The sequence below is a fragment of the Thermothelomyces heterothallicus genome (assembly GCF_042370625.1).
Source record: "Thermothelomyces heterothallicus CBS 202.75 unplaced genomic scaffold P884_scaffold_3, whole genome shotgun sequence".
Lineage (NCBI taxonomy): Eukaryota > Fungi > Ascomycota > Sordariomycetes > Sordariales > Chaetomiaceae > Thermothelomyces > Thermothelomyces heterothallicus.
In genome coordinates this window covers 226,184-246,574 of record NW_027192564.1, presented here as the reverse complement: position 1 = coordinate 246,574, position 20,391 = coordinate 226,184, and the positions used below count along the sequence as shown (strand labels likewise).

At 56.4% G+C, this 20,391-nt stretch overlaps 3 protein-coding genes across 3 annotated transcripts; 1 reads left to right on the top strand and 2 right to left on the bottom strand.

Moving 5' to 3' along the window:
* Positions 1-1,443: 1,443 nt before the first annotated feature.
* P884DRAFT_255221 (uncharacterized protein) lies at positions 1,444-2,283 on the bottom strand. Its single transcript, XM_069440971.1, has one exon. It carries the CDS (start codon positions 2,079-2,081, stop codon positions 1,731-1,733), a length of 351 nt encoding a protein of 116 aa, XP_069300398.1. The 5' UTR covers positions 2,082-2,283; the 3' UTR covers positions 1,444-1,730.
* A 1,931-nt stretch (positions 2,284-4,214) lies between these two features.
* On the top strand, positions 4,215-5,137 carry P884DRAFT_267003 (uncharacterized protein; the record flags this gene model as incomplete). The annotated part of the gene is made up of 4 exons (XM_069442069.1): positions 4,215-4,340; positions 4,508-4,686; positions 4,809-4,843; positions 4,959-5,137. The coding sequence occupies 4 exons, from the start codon at positions 4,215-4,217 to the stop codon at positions 5,135-5,137; spliced, it is 519 nt and encodes a 172-aa protein (XP_069300397.1).
* Positions 5,138-14,155: 9,018 nt separating this feature from the next.
* P884DRAFT_75436 (DNA-directed RNA polymerase II subunit RPB1) lies at positions 14,156-19,611 on the bottom strand. Its single transcript, XM_069446068.1, has 2 exons — positions 19,166-19,611; positions 14,156-19,098 (listed from the first exon to the last, which is right to left on the bottom strand). Exons 1-2 carry the CDS (start codon positions 19,520-19,522, stop codon positions 14,218-14,220), a joined length of 5,238 nt encoding a protein of 1,745 aa, XP_069300396.1. The 5' UTR covers positions 19,523-19,611; the 3' UTR covers positions 14,156-14,217.
* Positions 19,612-20,391: the final 780 nt, after the last annotated feature.

The window sequence follows — 20,391 nt, the reverse complement described above, 5'->3', positions numbered from 1 at the left end:
AGGTTTCCTCCTTGAAGAAGGTTTCCTCCTTGAAGAAGGTTTCCTCCTTGAAGAAGGTTTCCTCCTTTTCTACTCCGGATGTATGTACACACACACACACACACACACACACACATCTTCCCTTACTTCCTCTCAACCATCCCCGCACATGATCTTCCCTGTCCCATGGGTGGCGCCTCGTCGCCAACCGTCTTGGCCTGCATGGTCGCGGCGCGCGTCCCATCCCAGACACGCACGCACACACAAACACATACAAGTAGAAAACAAGCGATTGGATGAGAATCGTAAAAATTTGGAGTGCGGAGTAGCTCGTACGCTAGCGTAAGTTGATCGCCCAAACCCTCGGAGTGGGCGGCGCTCCTTACGGATGAGATAGAGAGCGTGTATGTCTTGCTCCTATACTGATTGGCGGACGGCGTGCTGATACGCCCTTCGTTCCCACCCTTCTTCGTCCTGTTTCTCTCCCTCCTTTCTCTCTCTCTCTCTCTGCTTCTGTAGTGTAGTTGTGTGGCCAGCGATCAAGGAAGCTTCCCTCCCTCTCACCCGAGTGAGCCGCTGCCATTCGCTACAGAAATGCGCAGCAAGCAAAGCGGTCAGAGGAGGCCAAAAGTCTCCTCCTCTCCGCAGGCCCCTTCCCCCCCCCCCCCCCTTTTCAGATGACCACACGTGTGGTAATCCGCTCGAGGGTATTGGCTCTTTCTATCAGCTCACACTGATAGGCAGGCATGGAGGAACGTCAGCTCCGGCCGCGAGACCATCCCACAGCCACCTGGTGCTGTGCTTGATTGGCATGTGGGTTATGGGCCATGGGCATACATGCATACATATATATAGACACACATAGTCTCTCGCGCTCGCGCGCCGCGCAGACGCACACATCTCCGCACGCTCACACACATCCACACGACCGGGCGAGTCCGAGACGGGATTGTCGGGAGGAGGGGCTGGGTGGTGGGAAAGATTTTTGAGTATATATATATATATATATATATATTTTCTTTTCTAGCCCTTCTTGTTTCATTTCAGTCTGGTGGTTCCGAGCCTATTTTGGCTATTTTCATTGGGAAAAGAAAAAAAGATAGGTAGCAATAAGTCCCTTTCCGTTTTTTTTGGGGGGGGGGGTTTTCTTTCCTTTCCTCAGTCCTCCCTTGGCCCCACACACAAGTTGCCTCTAGCAAATCCGTCGTGTAACAGAAACAAGCTAGTGTGAAAGCTAGTGTAGACTGCGACCTCCCTGGTCGGAGTTAACCTTAAACTCCCCACCCATTACAACCCTCCACACTAACAGAGTCCGACCAATACTTGTAAGGAGACCAACAAGTGGGAAATTGAAAATGACACGTAAGACTCATTGTGCGGATGTATGTGTATCTGTCTCTCTCTCTCGCTGCGTGAGAGAGAGAGAGAGAGAGAGAGAGAGAGAGAGAGAGAGGGGGGGGGGGGGGGGGAGGGTAGGAGGGGGGCCCGGGAAGGGCCCCGGCGAACTCTGTTGATCGTGGCCATGTCAACCCTGCTACCCATGATGGATGAAACGGACAAGCTCTGTTTGAAGTCCGGCGAAAGCATACATTCTTACTCTGTTTCTTTCTTTTTTTTCTTCTTGCCTTCTCGAGCTCATCGCATCGTGATCTCAATGGCAAAGCACTCCGAGAAAGACAGAGATAGAGAGAGAGACAGAGGTAACATGGGGAGAGGGCCGCATTGCCGTGACGAAGGAGGAATTGGACGCGTCATTCGACCGCGAGCTCATAGTAGTCGCCCTTGTGGTCGTCTTGGTGCTCGCCCCAGTGGACGGGGCCGAGCTTGAGGAAGCGGAACTTGGACGTATCGCTGCTGAGGCTGGAGGAGCGACGCTTCATTGCCTCGCCGCTGGCAGCACCGTCTTGCTTCGTGACCGCGGCCAGGGCCTCCGAGGTAAGAGGCTGCCTGGGCCGCTGAGCGCGAGGGTACGAGTCCGAGGTGCTGGGGGCAAGCGACAGGAAGGTCGAGGGCCGGCGCGGCCGGTGATGAGACATGGTAGGCGTAAACTCGACGGCTTGCTTGTTCAGCTGACGGATCTCCTCGATTGTTGAGGCCGCCATCTTATGTACGGGTCAAGTGAATATGGATAGGTTGGAACACAGAAATCGTGAATGGTTGGTTGCCTTGAAGATAATGATGGCCGAAATATGGAGGTCGAGGTCCGAAAATGGCGGGGATTATGCGTTGACGAAAATCAAGAGTGGAATCAGCAACATGCAAGAGGTGGCGGGCGGGGTGGATTTGGGGGACGTTTTATAGACTGCTTCGGGCATCGTCTTATCCTCCCCCCCCGCCCCCCCCCAAAAAAAAATCCCCTAGATCCTCCTTCCTTGGTGCTCCGTTGTAAGAGTGCTTACACAGGAGCATTTGTAATTCCCAGACTTGCGTCCTTGTTTCACACGTCGATATTGTATGACCCCGGCAAGCCCCACCCTTCTTGATTGGGCTCGACATTGGAGAGCAGGCCCAGCCTTTCCGGACTCTGGGTAAGCGACGGCCGCAGGTGGGCTGAGAATTGGTCTGACCTAAGGAGCCGGGGGGGTGGAGAGATGGAAAAAGGCGGGGCCGGCTGGCATCGGGAGGCTGCTGACGGTCCATGTGTTTTTAGTATTCTTGGTGGACGTCATGACTGAGGTCCGTCGGAAAACGTCGCGGGAACTGCTCGGTTTATCGTCGAATAATCCCGGTGAGGATGCGATAGAGTTTGAAGTTAACCTCGAGCACGTGGGGAGCATGGGCGACTTGCTGGTCTGTTCCGGAACGAGACCCATGACATCGGGCCTCGGCCACGGTTGATTGGACCGCAGCAGCCGCCAGCCGCGAATAGCCCGGGCGGCGGGGCAACCCGGAGACTGTCCTGGCCCCGTTCCGGTATATCGTTGCGCCTCGGCCCGCTCTAGCCCCGCAGGTTGTTGTTACGAGGGTACTCAGAAATATAAGTCGTGGGAACTGGACGGGAAACCAATGCGGTATTGCAACGACGTGAGTCTGCCGGGCTAGCAGAAGTGACAGCTGGTATATATTTTCCTGGTTGTGGCGCCAGAGCCGCTGTTCATAGGTGTTGAACCCGGAGCAACCCGATGTTTCTTGTTTTCTTCTTGTCACGATTGTTCCTCGCCGCCGCAGATTGCTCTCGCGAATCGAGAGGGACGCCGATATAAGTGAGAGCAGGCTGCTTCCATGGCGTTATCGCTGGCATCATATCTTAGACGCCCCTTTGAAAGCCATCATAAGAAGTGCAGTCCCATCCCACATCCTTCTCCCATGCCCTAAATCACTGCCCGGCTGCCAGGCTTCCACTGAAAGCTACCGTATCCGGTCCATGGCCGACAGTGCCCATACGCAAGAGGGCCCAACATTCCCCTTCATCTAGAGTTCCCGGTTTAGATTCAAGCACTTCAGAGTGTTTCGTTTCAATCCGCGGGTCGTCCATACTCGCGAGACGCTTGTGGGCGCTTTGCAGAATGGATTTGGCGACCGCATAAACGTCGCGAAGCTCAGGGCCTGAGGGGAAGTAGAATCCCTCCGTGGGCCACCTAGATCCCAGCCATATTCGCTTGAATAGTACGCTGACTCGGGGATCGTGGGGACGAAGGCGAAAGCCAGCACGATAATCCAGGTCCCTAGTACGACGCTTGACGGGGATTCAGGCGGGAGGATATGCGGACATTCAACAGGGAAACGTGTTGGTGTGTGACAGCCCACGCGGGGACCGCGGAGGTAGAAGCTCGGCCCCCGGTTATGCAGGCTCTACCTAGAAGGCATCGACCTTAGCGAACCAGGTGAGCAGCAGCGTTGGATGTTGGCAGCGGGGTAGCGTCTTGTGCTCATGCTTACACGGGCAAGCCGACCAGGAATGGACGGAAAACACGAGGTGGATTCCGTACTCTGTCTCTCTGTATCGCTAACTGTTGGAAGACCTTGAAAGTGACTGGCCTGTCGGGCGGCGATAGCAATAACGCCGAGACTCGCACACTTTTCCGGTTGGAGCAACGACACTGTCGGGGATGAGCACTGAACGTAGCTCGACACCTCCATCACACACATCCTCGCACCAAGGCCGTAGTTGGTGTGTCTCCTGGACTGGGGCTTGGTTGGTTATATCGACACCATGTGCTGGGAGGCGTAGATTGGGAAGGCACATGGCACCGTTGGGAGTAGAGCCCACGGGACTTCGGTGACGGCACATCGACATGGCCCGGAACGGCCCTCCACGAGCCCGTAACGGCGCTCCTCCTGCGTGGAGAAACGCGGCTCAGCTGATCCCCAAGCCAGGCGCGGCCGAGCTCGTCCAAGGAGCATGCCAGCGGAAGAGCCTCGTACGAGAAAGAACGCAGAAGAAACAATAATAATCGATAGTTTCCCGGAAGCCATGGACCGTGGCGTCCCAGGATTCGTTACTTCTCTGGTGATGATCCAATCCGGAACCGGACGCCGGCTACTCGCGCTCGTGGCGATGTCGACTAACAAAGTCGCTTGGATGCAGTTGATGATGCGTGACAACAAGGAGCGGGGCTTCAGACTCGCCACCAACAGTCGGAATCCCATGCTCATCATGTTCGACCCGGGAGATGAGAAGGATAGTGGTGCCGTCAGACTTTGGTGGGTGTTTGGAGAGAGTTACCAGCCGCGGCGGCGCCAGGCGCTTAATTTCTACCCTGATTGGTAGGAACACGCAACTGTCGCCCGCCGTCACAACAACATGGCCGAAATGTTGGCAAGGCTGCTGCGGCCCGACACCCAAGGCCGCGTCGACCCAACATATAACCGCCTTCATCGTCGTTTAGCTGGGCCGTGCATGTCGCGTTATTGCCTAGGGAGGGTACGATGCACTGCATGAGGCCCCTGTCATGGGTGGAGGACCGCGCCTAGCAATTATCGCACAGGCGCAGCCGCGGGCCATTGTTGGTGACAGTCAATTCGGTGTTACACTCAAGGATATGTTGCGTACGCAGGGCGCCTGCTACCGAGCAGCCGGGACGAAGAGGCGACCAGGTACGAGACGGTCACAACGTCCCCCAACCTCAGGAACAGGCCGGTTGCGCTCGGCGGAATGTGCACCGTCGAGGAGACATCGAGCGGATGGGTGCCGGCCATCCCTCACAAAGGTTGCTGATCTTCTAGCGGCCATCAAGCCATCTCTGTTGGGGCAGGCCAAGGGCAGAGCTCCGGCGCGAAGCCTTGCCATCTGCGGCGGCGGCGGCGGCGACACCTGCTGCCTGTTTCACGTCATGTCAATACAGTGGTTTCCTTGCAGTGATTCGGCATGCAAACTTAATCGATGCGAGAGTGAGATCCGGAGGTGGGTTTCAGATCGACGGCGGCCGCAGGTTGCCAGGCCGTAAGAAGACGTACGGATGAAAAGGGGAACCCTCGGTCGGCGGTCCCTGAAAGACCGACCGCCGGGACCCGACCGAGGGTTTGGGTCAAGTTCGAGGTTAAGGTTGCGCCCAAGACCGCTGCCCGAAAAGGGAGAACAGGGCTGTGCCGATGGGGTCGGCCAGAAAAGCCGGCCCAGCGACGGCCGGGGCCGCAGAAAGGGCCGCACGAGGCATTCTGGGACTGCGGCATTCCCGAATTTGCCAAAAAGCTAACTCGGGTGCTCGGAGAGAACGGATGTGCCCACTAAGGGCTTACTCCGTTGCGCACAATCTTCTATCAACATCAGGCCCTTCTCTTCAGCGAGAATGTTGTGTTCTTTTTTTTTTTTTTTTTTTTTTTTTTTTGGTGGCGCAATCGGAACTAGTGAAGAGATAGTTAGTCGTTCGCAGAGGGGTGGATGAGGTTACTCCGACCGGAGCGGAGCCGGGGCACGATCTTTTTGGTTGCAATGTTGGTGAGCGCTGCACTGCCAGCCACTAACTACCAGCCACTGCACAGTATGTATTTCGCACAGGCATTGCAGTGCTTTCTTCCTGCCGAACAGCTGCACATGCGTTTAGGTGGGGCTTTCCAGGCAGGCACGAGGGACCAAATCGGCAGGCCCAATCCAGAAGCGGACAGATGATTGGCCGATCTGAGGCTCCAGAAAGCTTCGGGACCAGGGGAATTGACCCTTTGACATGGAAGGAGCTCCATGGCAACGGCGATTCTCCCTTCCTCTTCCATGTCTCTTCTTTCTCTCGCTTTGCGAACCAAGTGGAATTCTGACTCTCTGAGCATCTTGGAGAGAAAAGGACTAAGGGATGATGGTAGGTATGCGATTCCAGATACTGTCATCGAGGCTTACTGTGCAAAAACCTCCCACATTTGTTTGTTTTCCCTTCATGTAGTTGCGAGTTACGTCTGAGGATTGCCTCTCTCTCTCTCTCGCTTTTCTCTTCCCTGTCAACCCCATACCCCATCTGATCAAGCCCGAACCGGGAGTCACCCCGTTGTTTCCGGTGGAGTTGTCTCAAACATGGAAACTGCCGCTACACCTCGTTTGTGCTAGCCCTCGCTGCATTCAGTCTTGGACGGTTGTTCATGTTGGCCAGGGTTTCGCTGGCTTGAACGCGACTTTTAATGGACTCCGATGCGAGTTTGTTGGCCGGCGATAGGTGGCGGTCCCATCTGCTCTGATCATTTCTTCGCCCACCTGCTGTCCTTGGCCTACGGCCCCTCGCACTTGGGTCTCTCTCTCCTCTCTTCTGCGTGGTAAGTGTTGCAGATTTTGTTCTTCTTTGGTTTCAGGCGGCCCGGAGCAGGATCCGGGTCGAGGTCCCACGTCTTAGGCTGGTGCGGTATGCTGTGGCCTGTCAAGGTCGGAGATACCTCGAGTGAGTTTCTGGCCAAGTACCTTGTTGTCATGGAGTGGACCAAGTGCGGCTCGAGGTACGTGGGAGAAGTCACCCGTCCTCGCCTGCCAGGCCCCTTGCTCAATGGTGCCTTTTACATTTCGTCATACTCATAGTTACCTACCTCTGCTTCGCCCCCGGAGCATAGAGTAAGCTGCAAGGTGGGCGGCCCGTCACCTCCCTCCATGACGAACTGCTGCAGCTTCCGAGTTCCTTGGATAGGTACCTTGGGTACCCACCATGCCCTCTATCCGCTACTCCTGCATGCCGCTCCCCCATCATCTTGGCGACGTCTGGCTGGTCCTGCTCGGCCACCCAACACGGATGCAAGAGGACCATCTGGCCCAGCAGGGCTGGATGGCCCGGCTTCAAACCACATGCCCAGATGTCTCCTCACTCTCTCTTCCCCTTCCCCTGGCCGAGATGAGAACCAGACTGCCTAGTACCTGAGGTTCCTTACTACCCCACTCCCCCTTTTCTATCTCGAGCATCGACCACACAACGGCTCCCCGTTTTCCCTCCAGTTGGTGCTGACCACTTAGCGGGCAACGTAGTGTATTGCGGCGGGGGGTGCTCCCGCGTCTACCCCAACAAGCTCTTGGAGGTGAGGACTCTTCCGACGTGATAGGTCCAACACGGCCTCCATCTACAATTAGCCCTTGTCACCTTTTCGCTCACGGGTCGGCCCACACCTGCCCGCAAGTCTCCCGAACTTGCAGCCGGCTAGCTCAGTAAGTACCCCTCGCACCCCGATACATAGCTGTACATCGGGGGCGCGGGTGTGTATCGTTGCATTTTCCTCTCGAGATACTCTTGGACGACGGTCACACCCGTCAACCAACTGCTCTCGACGCAACTTGATTTGCCTCGCCCCATCCCCGTGAAGAGGGGCAACCACCAACCGACATTACTCGGGCAGTCACACAGGGGGTGAGCAGCGGGACCATCACTGCCTTCGCAAGAACCCTAGCACGGCAGGCAAAAGCCCAACGTCGACGTACCACTTCAGCGCAGCCAGTCTGTCGGCATCTCCAGCAACGAGTATAAAGAGGGCTGTCGATTCCCGTCCAGTCTCTCGACCATCCTCACTCGCAAGCACTCGCATCCATCTGCGCCGGCCCAAGCAGCATCCTCTGAGCTCTCTCCAGACGCGCTTCGTCCCTCTACGAACTTCCATCGCCAGCGCGGTAGCCACTGCCGAGCACTCCCCTCTCAAAGCATCGCAAGACGATCCCATACTTCACAATGTGCACTCTCTACCGCTTCCACTACACCTGCGGCCATGTCCGCGAGGAGATGGTTCGGTGCGCCTCCTACGCAGCGCTGGGCTACTGCCCCCATGGCGGCCCCCAAGTCGTCGACGACTACCACGACGGCGAGTGCAGTAACCACTAGCAGAGCGCCCACGAAACGCAGAGGTATGTACACCGACCGCGAGATCTTCGATACACCAAAGACTTCGTTCCTTGCCTTTTGCTAGGTCTGTACTAAGTTCTGACGGACCGCTCCTGCAGTTACCAGCTTCGTCCTCCCGTCCTCCTCCCCCTTCTGTCAACGCCAACTTTGCCCCACCGTTTCCCCTGGCTGTCGGCGACGAGCTCGAAATGCACAGTCGGCTTTCTAACTTTCCTGAGGACACTGGGGTTGAACAAGTCCTCGTTCGTAAAAAGTGCCGGAAGGGAGAGATGCAGGGCGACAGGGACGAAGGCAACTGCTGCTCAACCGGAACAGAGACTACGACTTCCTGTACCTTTTCCTGTTTCTACGGATTTGTTTACGGGGCTCGATGCTGATGACTATGTGTCGGCATGTCTGTAGGGATGGAAGCCGATGGTTCTCTTCAAGTCTAGAGGTGGATTTCTTTGTTCCATAGCTTTACGGGATAATCTTTAGCACCGGGTGCTAAACTGAATCTCAAACCACCATCTTTTTTTCCCTCCCTTTCGTTCCATTATTAGCGTTTCCGCTCCACCTGTCCTGTCAACACATGATCAGCCGTATGCCTTGGCTGCCATGTCGACCGAATACGATTGGGTCACAGTCGCAAGCCACACGATCAAGACCGTAAGGAAATCCCGTGTATCGCTGTCCGGGCAGTGGGCCGATTGGCGAGCCTGTTGTTTGCAAGCAACAGGAACAGGGACCTGCTTGCTTGCCCCTGTGCAACGGCAAAGGGGGAGCTCTTCTTTTGCCTTCAGGTGCCGTTTCCGTTCAAGTGTACGCCCGTTAGGATCGTATTGACATGCCGGTGCAGGTATCGGCGGCGGAAGAATATCAAAAAAAAAAAAAAAAAGGGTTTGTCATCATTTTGTTGCCATGTACTTAACTCCGGTTTCCTACCCTAACCTGGCAGCTCTGCCAAACACCATGTTCCTTCCCCCATCCTCCCCCCTCCCGTTTCCCTTCTCTTCCTTTGCTGACCAGTGCCACTCGGTGCCAAGGAAAAGGTGGGTAAAAAAAGAGGCCTGGGCTTCAAAAACTACTTTGTTGGTCTACAGCAGTACTGCCCGTTCACCATGGAGGCGGAGGCGGAGGCGGAGGCGGGCGAAGCGCAGAATGAGGAAGAAATCGAGTTTCATTTGATTGACTTGGCTGGTTTGCGTCTTCGGCAGCGCCAGACCGGGCCGTGGCCAGTGTGGGCAGGGCACTGCCGTTGGCGCGCATTTGGCGAGGCATGGCCGCGGGGACACGCAGCCGGATTCTGTCACATGAGCCAGCTCAGATGGGGACGGAAGGAGGGAAAGAGAAGAAAAAAGGAAAGGGGGGGGGGGGGGGAAGAGTGGTGGTGTGGTGGGTGCTTTCGCCAAGGAAAGAGAGATCAGAGAAGCCGGATAGAAAGGAAGGAAACACCCCTTGCGGCCCGTGCACCTGTTCGTCAACCCAAAGGCGGGAAGGATCGTGACCCTTGAAGCTTATCTCCCTAGGGAGTGGGTCATCAAAATACTAGTAGGGCACAGAGCAGGCAGGAAGGAGCTAGGTTCCTCCAATATTCATGGAAGTTCGTCCTCCCAGAGTATCCGTAACCATTCGAGCCTTTTTTTATCCCACTGAGGGATCCGGTACTTGGTTTGACATGATCTTCAGTATGCACCGACCTAGTCAGATCCGCGCGGAGCGAGGCACGCTCGCTCCCGGCAGTTGTGTTCTGGTTCCCTTTGTCCTTTCCATGTAGTCGATAGCAATCACCAAGTACGAACAGAAACCCAGGAGAGGACCACAGTTACCGTCTGTTGGACTCGGACTGGTTCGATTCCCGGCACTCCACAAGCCTGCGCCGCATACCCTCCTGGGAACGAGCCGGTCTATGGCCCAGTCAGGAGCGAGAAAGGCAGAGGCGGAAGCGATTCGAAATCTCGGATGCGCCTCGCTCTCACACGACCGGGTCACAATCAGGCCGCAACCAGGTCACCCACGAACCTAGCGAGAAGTAGGGGATGAGGGCCGTCGCAGTGCGCTCGGTGAGATCACAACGGGCATCATACACCACCACTTCCCCGGGCGCAAACCCCCCCCCCCCCCGACCTTCTCAAGTGCCGTCACGGACAGGCCCTGCATTGTGCTACAACAGATGCATCTGCATCGCGCTTGACAGTCGCAATGCCCGCGAATCAGAAGAGTTCCGCAAGCCGGATGCAAGGGGCAGTTTACATGTGAATCCGACAATAGAAGGACGAATATGATATTGGTTGTCCATGCAAATCAGCCTGGAAGCAATAGTTTTGCTCGCTTCACCGATGGCCTCTGCACCAGGGCCTCATTACGCTGGTTGGTGTGGCCTCACTTGGGCTCTTGAGCCTGGGTCGTGACATCCCAGGCAGGGGCTGACACTTGGACTAGTTGAAAGATGCCGTGCATGCATCGCCTCCCCCTTTACAGACGAGACATGCAGTTTATCAATTACGCTGTTGGTATCCGTCTGAACTAGTGGTCTCAGTACTTGCTGAGAGAAAAGAATCAAGCGTTGAGGCAAAGGAGTTCTTCCGAAAGCCCGCTTTCGCATCGGTCAGCTGTACCAACGCCGAGCTCCAAACCCCATAAGGACCCGCGGCAGCTCCCTCCGCACCGGCCACCAACATGGTGCACCACTGCAATCAGTGCCCAATCTCGAGGCGTTACCCTACACCACCCCGAAGGTGACCCCCGAGTCATCGTCATGCTTCTGGAGAAATTACTGGCTCGATGGGCGGTCCTAGCCTGGCAGCTCGACTGTTAAGCGCGGATGACAGGACGATCTAACAGTCGATAGCCAATGGGGCGCGAGAGATAGCAAGAACGGCTGCTTCAGCACAATTAACAACCCTCGGCCCGTGCAGGGGAGATACACTTCGTGCCTGGGTCAGAGGGCGCGATCGTCTTGTGCAAGAGCAACCATCTGCCACACCGTTGCCTAAATGTTGCGAGGACGGGACTGCCAGTCGGGTAAGGTTGTTGCGAAGACCTTGCTCAGATCTATTACACACCCTAATGCCGTCGCTTAGACGGTGTCACCAACATGTTCACTTGGCCGAAGGGTAAGTTAGCGGGGGACTGCCTAGGCCCGCCCTGCAATCGTGGCAGCCACCATTTCGGAGCGACGACCGCAAAGCAGAGACGGTGGTAGGGCATCTTTGCGAACTTTCCCGAATTGAGGCCGCAACTCTAATGCCAACCACTTCCCCACTCTTCTCTCTTCCTTTGAAGTACCTGGACGAGGGATGGTACATCAGTCAATGTCCTAGGAGGTACCCTGGAGACTCGTTAAAACTTTCCCAGGGGAGATCGGGGACAGGGATGACTTTAAGAAACCCACATGTCGCATTGTTCCTTCGAGAGGCGCCATGTTGCAACCACAGCGCAATCTTGGGGTCAGACTGAGGCTTCCGAGTCACAAATCAACAAATGGACCCGACAGTCTGGTAACCTGGTCCGTGCACAAACCGGGGGGGAGGGGAGGGGGTAATCGTGCCAGGGTTAGCGCCTTAACGGATCCGCCTCGAGTCCGCTGCAAAACACTGTTATAGCAACGGGTTCTCGTACCTTGCTTCAGCGGGGTCCCTACTGCACGCAGGCGTGGTTCTAGCAGATCCGCCGCTAGCAATTGGCGACCCCCGCAAAAGTGGCTGGCTCCCCACCCTATGGAGCTTGTGAAGGTGCTTTGCTGTGCTTCGATCAGGCGTTGCTGATCTCTGTACAACAAACCAACAACAGTATGGACAAAGCTACAAGCCACAGTCTTACGCTTTCCGTAATGATCTGGTTCGATATACGTCAGATTTTTTCTCTCTCTCCAAGCATCGTCGTTTTTTGTTCGGTGAGTTTCGAGAACGGGGGCTGTGGTTGTCGAACTAGGCCGCGACTGATGCGGCCACCGTGACAACGTCTCAAGGCTGAGCCCCCGCCAAAATTCTGGATCCACCATCACCAAGTTGAGAAGCACGCTTCTCATTCACCCATTTACTATCCCCATGTGGAGCCAACCGGATGCATGTCGAATGAAGCTGCGCACTTCCATAGACGCCTGTGCTTCGTGATGACATGTCACGCTCCCTGAACGATTCGGTTCAGAGTAACTGCGTATCCATGTAATCCGTACTGTATGTACATACATACGTACATCCCCCCCATCAATGATCCGACACCACCTACAATCCATCCGACGTCTGGCCGCCTATCATATTCCTCCTTCTACAAATATCACCATCGCCATCGCCTCGGTCCTTCGCCGAGGCCGCGTCCATCCCCCCGAACCCGAACCTATCTCATCTTGGCGGTCCCCCTTTTCCCTTCCCCTGCCTCCACTGCCCCCCGTACTTCCGGCTTCCGGCGCTGCCACGGTATGTATCTCATCAAATTTTTCTCTTCTGTTGCTTTACGTTTCAATCATCTCACCCCATTTCAGCCCCACGCCCAGGCAGGCGAAGGGATGTGAAAAGCAGTTGGTTGATCAAAAGTGGTACCTACCCAAGAGAGAGAGAGAGACAGGGTGCCACATCTTCCACACCAACGATGGCAATAGTGTGTATGTGTGTGTATGCGTGTGCACCCTCCTCCCTTTTCCCTTTTTTCCCCCGGCACGCTCCGCAATCCCCTGGAGAGAGAGAGAGAGAGAGAGAGAGAGAGCACTCAGCCATATCCCTGACTGACCGAGCTGGTCCGGCCCCCTCCACTCACCCCTTCACTCCAAGGACCCAAAGGTCTCGCGCACGTACGCACGCATACAACACACATGTGTACACGCGGATGACGCTGGGGAGCGGTCCTGACTTCGACAAGCCTCCCGGAGGATGCGGCCGAAGACCTCGCAGGCATCGATCGCTCAGAAAAAAAAGGAGGGGGGGGGGGGGAGGGGCAAGCCACCAACGGCTCTCTCCCCCATCCCCTACTACGTTTGTGGAATCATGTCCCAACCCAACCTGTCCAAAACTCCGGTTCTACCACGTTCTCTCACACACTCACACACGGAGAGAGCAATAGGTCAGATGTAGAGTTGCAAGTAAAACACCAGGCCCCCTACTAAGCCTCACTGCCCATGGAACTGATCCAGCCGACATGGTTCGTTGGAGAGATGGTACGTGGGAATGGGAAGGATGGGTCTTCTCCGTATGTAAAGTACTGTACACAAAATCTCATTACACAGCCCCAATCCCGCCCCAAAGTGCCATAAGTTGAAGTCCCTCTTCATCAGTGTCAAAAGGCAACATCCATCCAGCCGCCCATCCACTTTCATCCGTCCGGTCCATTCATCTCAGGCCGATCTCATCTGGGCCGGGGCCCGGCGTCGTCCGACCGGCCATCAGCCACCGCCTTCGGCCATGTTGATATATCACTGCAGCGGCAATCGGAGCCCTCCCTCTCAAACGGTGAGTAGCAAGCCATAACCAATCTGGTGCCGCGAGTCCCGCCTGTCTCTCCCTCACGATGTCTGTGCGAGATGCTTTCCTCCCTCGTTGTCTTCATTCTTCCCATCATCTCCTTGCTATCTCAGCGGCGATGGTTGGGGAGACAAATGTGGGACGTGATAACAGAAATAAAAAAAACGGAGATTGCATCCCTGTCATGAGGGACTGTTTGGCTTATTGTGTCTTCTTTTTTGCGCTCTTCCTCTCCGGCCTGCCATGTGAATGCTTCTATCGAACGGCACGAAAGGGTGAAAACAAGAACCTGAAAAAAAAAAAAAAAAAGAAAGCAGACTCGCTCCGAACATGTGACCCCGAGGGAAAGACACGCGACTGTTGCAAACGCTCCAGTAATCTTCTGCAGCGCGACACTTCCAAGGCAAACCTGTGCCGTCCGTGCAATATGCCTCGCTTCTCCTGACTTCAGAATGATGAGAAGCGAATTAATCATTTGTCGGAGAAGTAGGTGAGCTGTTGAAGCGGTCCTGTCAGCAAACTGTTCCCCAAGACCAACCATACATTCTGATGTTAGATGGGTCAACGTACTACTGATCACCACTGCCCCCAGACGGGCCGCGGCCCGGAGTCCTAGGTGAGAAAGAAGGCGATGTTGGCGAGTAGCCAGGGCTGGTCGGCGACATCTGCTGCCCAGGCGACCGATGGAACGACGGGCTTGTTGGCGAGTAGGCATCCGGCGACGTAGGCGACCAGGTAGGTGACGCCGGCGAGTATGACGGCGAGGTTGAATGCAGATTCGGCGAGGCAGGGCTGTAGCTGGGGCTCGTCGGCGAGTACGATGGGGACGTCGGCGAGTTGAACTGCGCTGGCGACGTGGGGGAGTAATGACGGGTTGCTGCGGGCGAAGCCGGGGAATAGCTCGGCGATGTTGGGCTGTAGTTCGGACTGGTCGGGCTTCCAGGCCGCAGCATTGGCGACGTCGGCGAGAATGACGGGGACGACGGACTGAACTGCGGGCTCGAAGCATACCGACCACCGGCATCGAGGAGAGGGGAAGTGGGCGAGTACCCCAGAGGTGACGACGGCGAGTAGCTGAATGGAGAAGTGGGCGATGTAGAGAAGGGGCTGGTAGCGCGAGGGCTCGTCGCGTATGGGTTGGCGCTGCTCGAACCACCAAAACCGCCGCCGTACTCGGTCCCGAACCCGCTGGGGCTGTCGGAGCCTGCACCCTGGATGGGCGAGAAGTTGCCCATTGTCGGGGAGAAGCTGCCTAGATACCCGTTGTCTGCCATCGGCGAACCCGTGTCGTAAGGCGTTGCGGCACCCTCGAGCTGGCCTCCCTTGATAGTCATGCCAGGCATCAGGCCCATGCGAGAGTTGTCCGAGATGACCGTCTCGAGCATCTTAGGGTCGAGAAGTACATCAAAGTGGCCGGTGCCCATAGGTGCCATCTGGCCCAACATGACGTTCTCCGAGATACCGCGGCAGTCGTCGAGTTCACCGACGGCAGCAGCCTCGAGCAGAATCTCAACTGTCTCCTCGAAAGAGCAGCGCATCAGAGCACCCGTGTCGGCGCGGTTGATACCGTGGCGTGTCACCGCGGCGATGCTGCCACGGTATGTCATGACATCGACAAGAAGTGCGAGATGCCGGTGGTTCACGTAAGAACCGCCGAACGCGAGCACCTGGGTCAACTCCTGCATAAGGGCCGCCCGCGCTGCTTCGATGCCGAACACATCCACGATCTGGTACAGGTCGTTCGTATAGGTGCGCCTGGTGTCAACGCCTTCAATCGTGAGGACCTCCCTCAGGGATGTGCCCTGCGTGTCGAGATACCACTCCATGCACTCTGGTGTTTCCTTATTGGCCACCTGAGAGCCGTCCGGTAGCACCGCCAGCTTGACACCCTTGTTCAAGAAGGCTCTCTCGATGCCAGGAACGCCGCGTAGAGTGCAATTGTCGAGGAGATGCTTCTCGAGACGCTTCAGCATCACGTCATCCTCAATGATCTTGTTGCCGTCTTCATCCTTGTCGTCATCCTGGCGAATGACACGGATGCGGATGACCATCTCCTCGGCGTTGTTGTCGCTGAAAATGACAGCAACGTCCTTCTTATATTCTTCCTTGATCCGTGCTGCAACGTCCTCCACGCGCAGGCCCTTGTCAAGCATCTTTTGCCGATCGAGGGTCAGCCTGAGCAGCCAGCGGGATTGGTTTTCGATGGAATCCTGGTCAGAGGAATCGGGAATCAGGAAGTAGGACTCGACCATGTCGTAGTCTTCTGGGATGACGGTGGAGGTGATATCCGGGTCGTAGTAGATCTCCGTGACGGCCGTGACAGAACGGAGGCTGGTATGCTCGACCGCACTGCGCATCCTCTTCGCATCCTCCTGAGTCGCATTTGCGTAATCCAGGTAGACAACCATGGACGGCGTCTTGATATCCTTGGCGACGTTGAGGATTTCCTTGAGGCGAGGCACACCCAGCGTGACGTTCTTAGACGACACACCAGCGAAGTGGAAAGTATTCAGAGTCATCTGCGTTGCCGGCTCTCCGATGGACTGCGCAGCCAGCACGCCAACCATCTCACCGGGCGCGACCATCGAGCGGGCCCAACGGTTCTCGAGCTCGCCCAAGATGTGCTCAAAGGCTAGCTTGTTTATCCTCTGCTCGACAGCGAGGCGCTTGTATGCCAGGCGAGAGCGCAGCTGGATCTTGAACAAGAGGGTCGAGTTGTAATCGGCCTCCTTCGAGATTATATCATCCCCGCGGACTACCACCATCCTGTCGAGCAAGGCCCGGACGGCGGGAATCACGTCGTTGGGCGTGAGGTCGCTGCGCTGAGAATCGTCAACCTTGAAGAGCTTCTTGGCCGTCTCGATGATGCGAGCGACATTGAGAGGAAGCTGCATGTAATCATCGGCCAGCTTGCGACGGTTGATCTGTCGCACGAGCTCACGATCGGCGAGCAACTGCTCGTACTCCTGGTCCAAGAGCTCCTGCACGGCCGGATCACTAGCCATCTCCCTGCCGTACTCGAGGGAATCGAGGATCGAGGACGAGGCGGCTTCGTCCATGACGTCTAGGCGGAACCGTTTTTCGAAGTTCTTGTTCGACAAGTTCATGTGGTCCACACGCTGCCTCTCGATGGCGAGACCGTCCAGGCCGTCCTCGCCGTAGACGAACTGAATGATGTCGCCCAGTGAGTTGCGCACGGTTCCGTCGTAGCGAGCTTCCGCATCCTCCAGCGCCTTGACAAGGCGGCGTTGGATGTAGCCCGTTTCGGCTGTCTTGACAGCGGTATCAATCAGACCCTCTCTACCAGCCATGGCGTGGAAGAAGAACTCCGAGGGCGTGAGGCCGCGGAGGTAGGAGTTCTCAACGAACCCCCTGGCCTCGGGGGAGTAGTCGTCCTTGGTGAAATGCGGAAGGGTGCGGTACTTGAAGCCGAATGGAATCCGCTTTCCTTCAACGATCTGTTGCCCCACCAAGGCGGTCATCTGCGAGATGTTGATCGACGAGCCCTTGGAACCGGAGCGTGCCATGATGACTGCGTTGTTCAGATCCTTCAAGCTCTTTTGGGTGCTTGTGCCGGCCTTGTCGCGGGCCTTGTTAAGAGCCGTCGAGACCTTGTTCTCGAAGGTCTCGCGAATGTTCATGCCGGGAAGCGGCTCAAGCTCGTTGTTGGTGGCCTGCTGCGTCAACCGGGCAACCTCGGCCTTCTCGTCGTTGATGTGCTTCTGGATCAGGCCGATGGTCACCTCGTCGGGGATCGTGTCGCCGATACCGATACTGAAGCCGTTATGCAACAGCCAGTAGTTGACTACCCGCTGGCAGCCGTTGAGGAAATCCATGGCACCTTGCGGGCCGAGCTCATTGTAGCACAGGTGGACAATGCCGCCACCAGAGGCGCCGACGCTCTTCTTCGACAGCAGGCCGAACATCAATTCGCCTTGCTGAATGAGGAGGCCGTCGTCCTCAAAAGGATGGTCCCTGTCCTGCTGTTCCGAGGGCATATGAATGTTGATGATGCTGGGGATGATCAAGCTGATGATCTGCTTGCCGGTCCACCGGGGGCGGGGCTTGTGGATTGCGGGCAGAGGAATGATGCCATCCCAGTCCGGAACCCAGAGCATGATGTTCATCACCTCCTCCTTGGTGAGGAAAACGTCTCGCCGACAGAGCTTATAGACGCCAGCCAGTGTGTCCTGAACAATACCCATGAGGGGGCCGTTTCTCTGGGGCGAGACGATGTTCAAGGGAACCATGCATAGCTCCTTGACCTCGGCACGCGTCTCCTCCGTCTGGGGAACGTGCAAGTTCATCTCGTCACCGTCGAAATCGGCGTTGTAGGGAGAAGTAACCGACAAGTTGAGCCGGAAAGTGGAATAGGGCATGACCCGTACCCTGTGGCCCATCATTGACTCCTTGTGAAGGGAGGGCTGGCGGTTGAAAATGATGTAGTCACCATCCATCAGGTGGCGCTCCACCTTCCAGCCGTACTCGAGCTGGATGCCAGTCGCCCGCCGGTGGTGGCGGAGATCGAGACGAGTGCCGTCCGACCGGACGACGAACCTGGCTCCAGGGTGCTCATTCGGCCCGTTCTGGACCAGCTTTGTGAGTTTGGCAATGTTGTAAGGCGTGACCGTTTCGGGGTAGGTCAAGGTACGAGCAATGCTGCGCGGCACGCCGACCTCGTCCAACGAGATGTTGGCATCGCCAGTGATGACAGTACGAGCCGAAAAGTCGACACGCTTCCCCATCAAGTTGCCCCGAAGGCGCCCCTCCTTTCCCTTTAGGCGGGCGCGAATAGCCTTAACGGGACGACCACTCTTTTGCAGCGCTTGTGGCTGGCCGGCGATGTCGTTGTCCATGTAGGTAGCGACGTGGTACTGGAGCAGATTCTCAAAGTCCGTGATGATGTGCTGCGGCGAGCCCTCCGCAATAGCCTGCCTGACATTGCCGTTGGCGCGAATGATATCGCCGAGTTTGTAGGTCAAGTCATCCTCGTTCCGCAAGCCCGTTCCGGTTCCGTCCATGGAGATGCTAGGACGGACGGGAGGGGGAGGGACGGGAAGGACAGTAATGATCATCCATTCGGGCCGGGCTTGAGAGATGTTGATGCCGATGTCGATCATCTCCTCGTCCGACATGCGGCGGAAGATATTGAGAGCCATTTCCGGAGTGATGATCTTCTTCTCCTTGGTCTTCACTCCGTCTTCATCCTTGGTCTCGATACTGCCCCAGAGAGTGAGAGCCTGCTGGCGAATGACGGGCTGTATGTTGCCGCATCCTCCGTGACCTTCGACGGGTCGGTCTCCGGTGCCGTTAGGGTTGTATTCACCATCCTCGGCCTGCTTGGGCGGATCGTTGTCGCAACGCCTCTTGCTCTTGCAAATATCCCAGACCCGCTTGAACCGAACCTTGGGATCCCGGATCCGCATCGCGGCGGCATACTGAGGGTCGGACTGATTTTCAGCAGAGTCAGCATCAAGCGACACAAAGATCTACCCGGCCGGGCAATGGTGCACTAACTCGATCAGCCAACACCTTGCTACAGTTGTGGCAGACCATCTCGAGCAACTTCTTTGTGCGCCTGATGAAACCGGGGTGGAAGACGGGCCGGGCAAGCTCGATGTGGCCGAAATGGCCGGGGCACTCCGTCATGTTCTCGGTGCACGTCTTGCATTTGAACTGTCGGTCAACGGAGCCGAGGAGGGGATCGTTGAGGCCACCATCGCGAGGCTTCGTCCGGGTCTCGTCCATGGTCTCGGGATAGACGATATGGCAGACGCTCATTCCCTTGATTTCTTCAGGGGACAGGAGTCCGAACTGGATCTCCTTGATCTCGCGGATCGGCGCACTCGAGTGCGCAAAGATAAGGTTCGCCATATTGCAGGTAATGCGGATCGGATGCGAAATGAGCTTTGAGCAAAAAAAATCGATACGAGGAATTCGTGCGAAAACAGCGGTCGGCTAGCTGACCGGAACGTGGTCAAGGGAATGTCGCGTCAACCGAGATGCGCGCGGCGACCTGGCGAAGGAGGTCGAACGGCCAACAAATATAAGAAATGTCAATGAACGACTGGCAATTGTTTCGATGGCGAGAAAGCCGGCGTGGTGACGACTTTCCGCGATGGTCTTTGAGGACCTCCTCCACCACGCTTTCCAGGCCCAGCGGCCTGCAGCGACCGTCAGAGGCTTGTCGTTTCCAGTCTCGCTGCGGCTCGAGAAAGAAAAGCGGTGGATCGGAATGCCGCAAATCGCACGTTCGATATCCTGTCGGAAAAGGATGGGCGACAAGAATTCGAAGCTGCTTGACGCGATTCGCGATGGCGGCGGGATGGTTGATGAATGGTGTTTCGAGGGAAAGGAGGATCCCTAGGGCGTTGGCCGAAAACTTCGACCTTGACAAAGCAACGCGGGTGAGAGGCGAAAGCGGCTGATCTGACCCACTTTGGGGGAACCTAAGAAGGCAGCGGTCCTCACAAGGCAACAGCAGCTATGGATTACGTAAGGCTACTGTATAGTATAACTCACAGTGTATGTACATGCAGCGTACACAGTAATCCGTACACCTAGTAGTTAACCCCACGAAACAAACCGCCAAGCCAAAATTTTGAAGTTTACGGTAAATCCATACTACGTACATTCTCTCTCGGCGTCCTCGACCCGTCAAAGTTGTCCGATACAAAACGAGCCGACATGCCGATTGTCCGCGAGCTAGCTCGACATCACTACCCATGAAGAATCGAGAACAG

Bases quoted from the DNA above. Each gene is read 5' to 3' on its own strand.
- P884DRAFT_255221 (XM_069440971.1), bottom strand. From the start codon at position 2,081: ATGGCGGCCTCAACAATCGAGGAGATCCGTCAGCTGAACAAGCAAGCC.
- P884DRAFT_75436 (XM_069446068.1), bottom strand. From the start codon at position 19,522: ATGGCGAACCTTATCTTTGCGCACTCGAGTGCGCCGATCCGCGAGATC. The intron at 19,099-19,165 runs GTTAGTGCACCA...GCTGAAAATCAG, and splicing joins GCAAGGTGTTGGCTGATCGA to TCCGACCCTCAGTATGCCGC.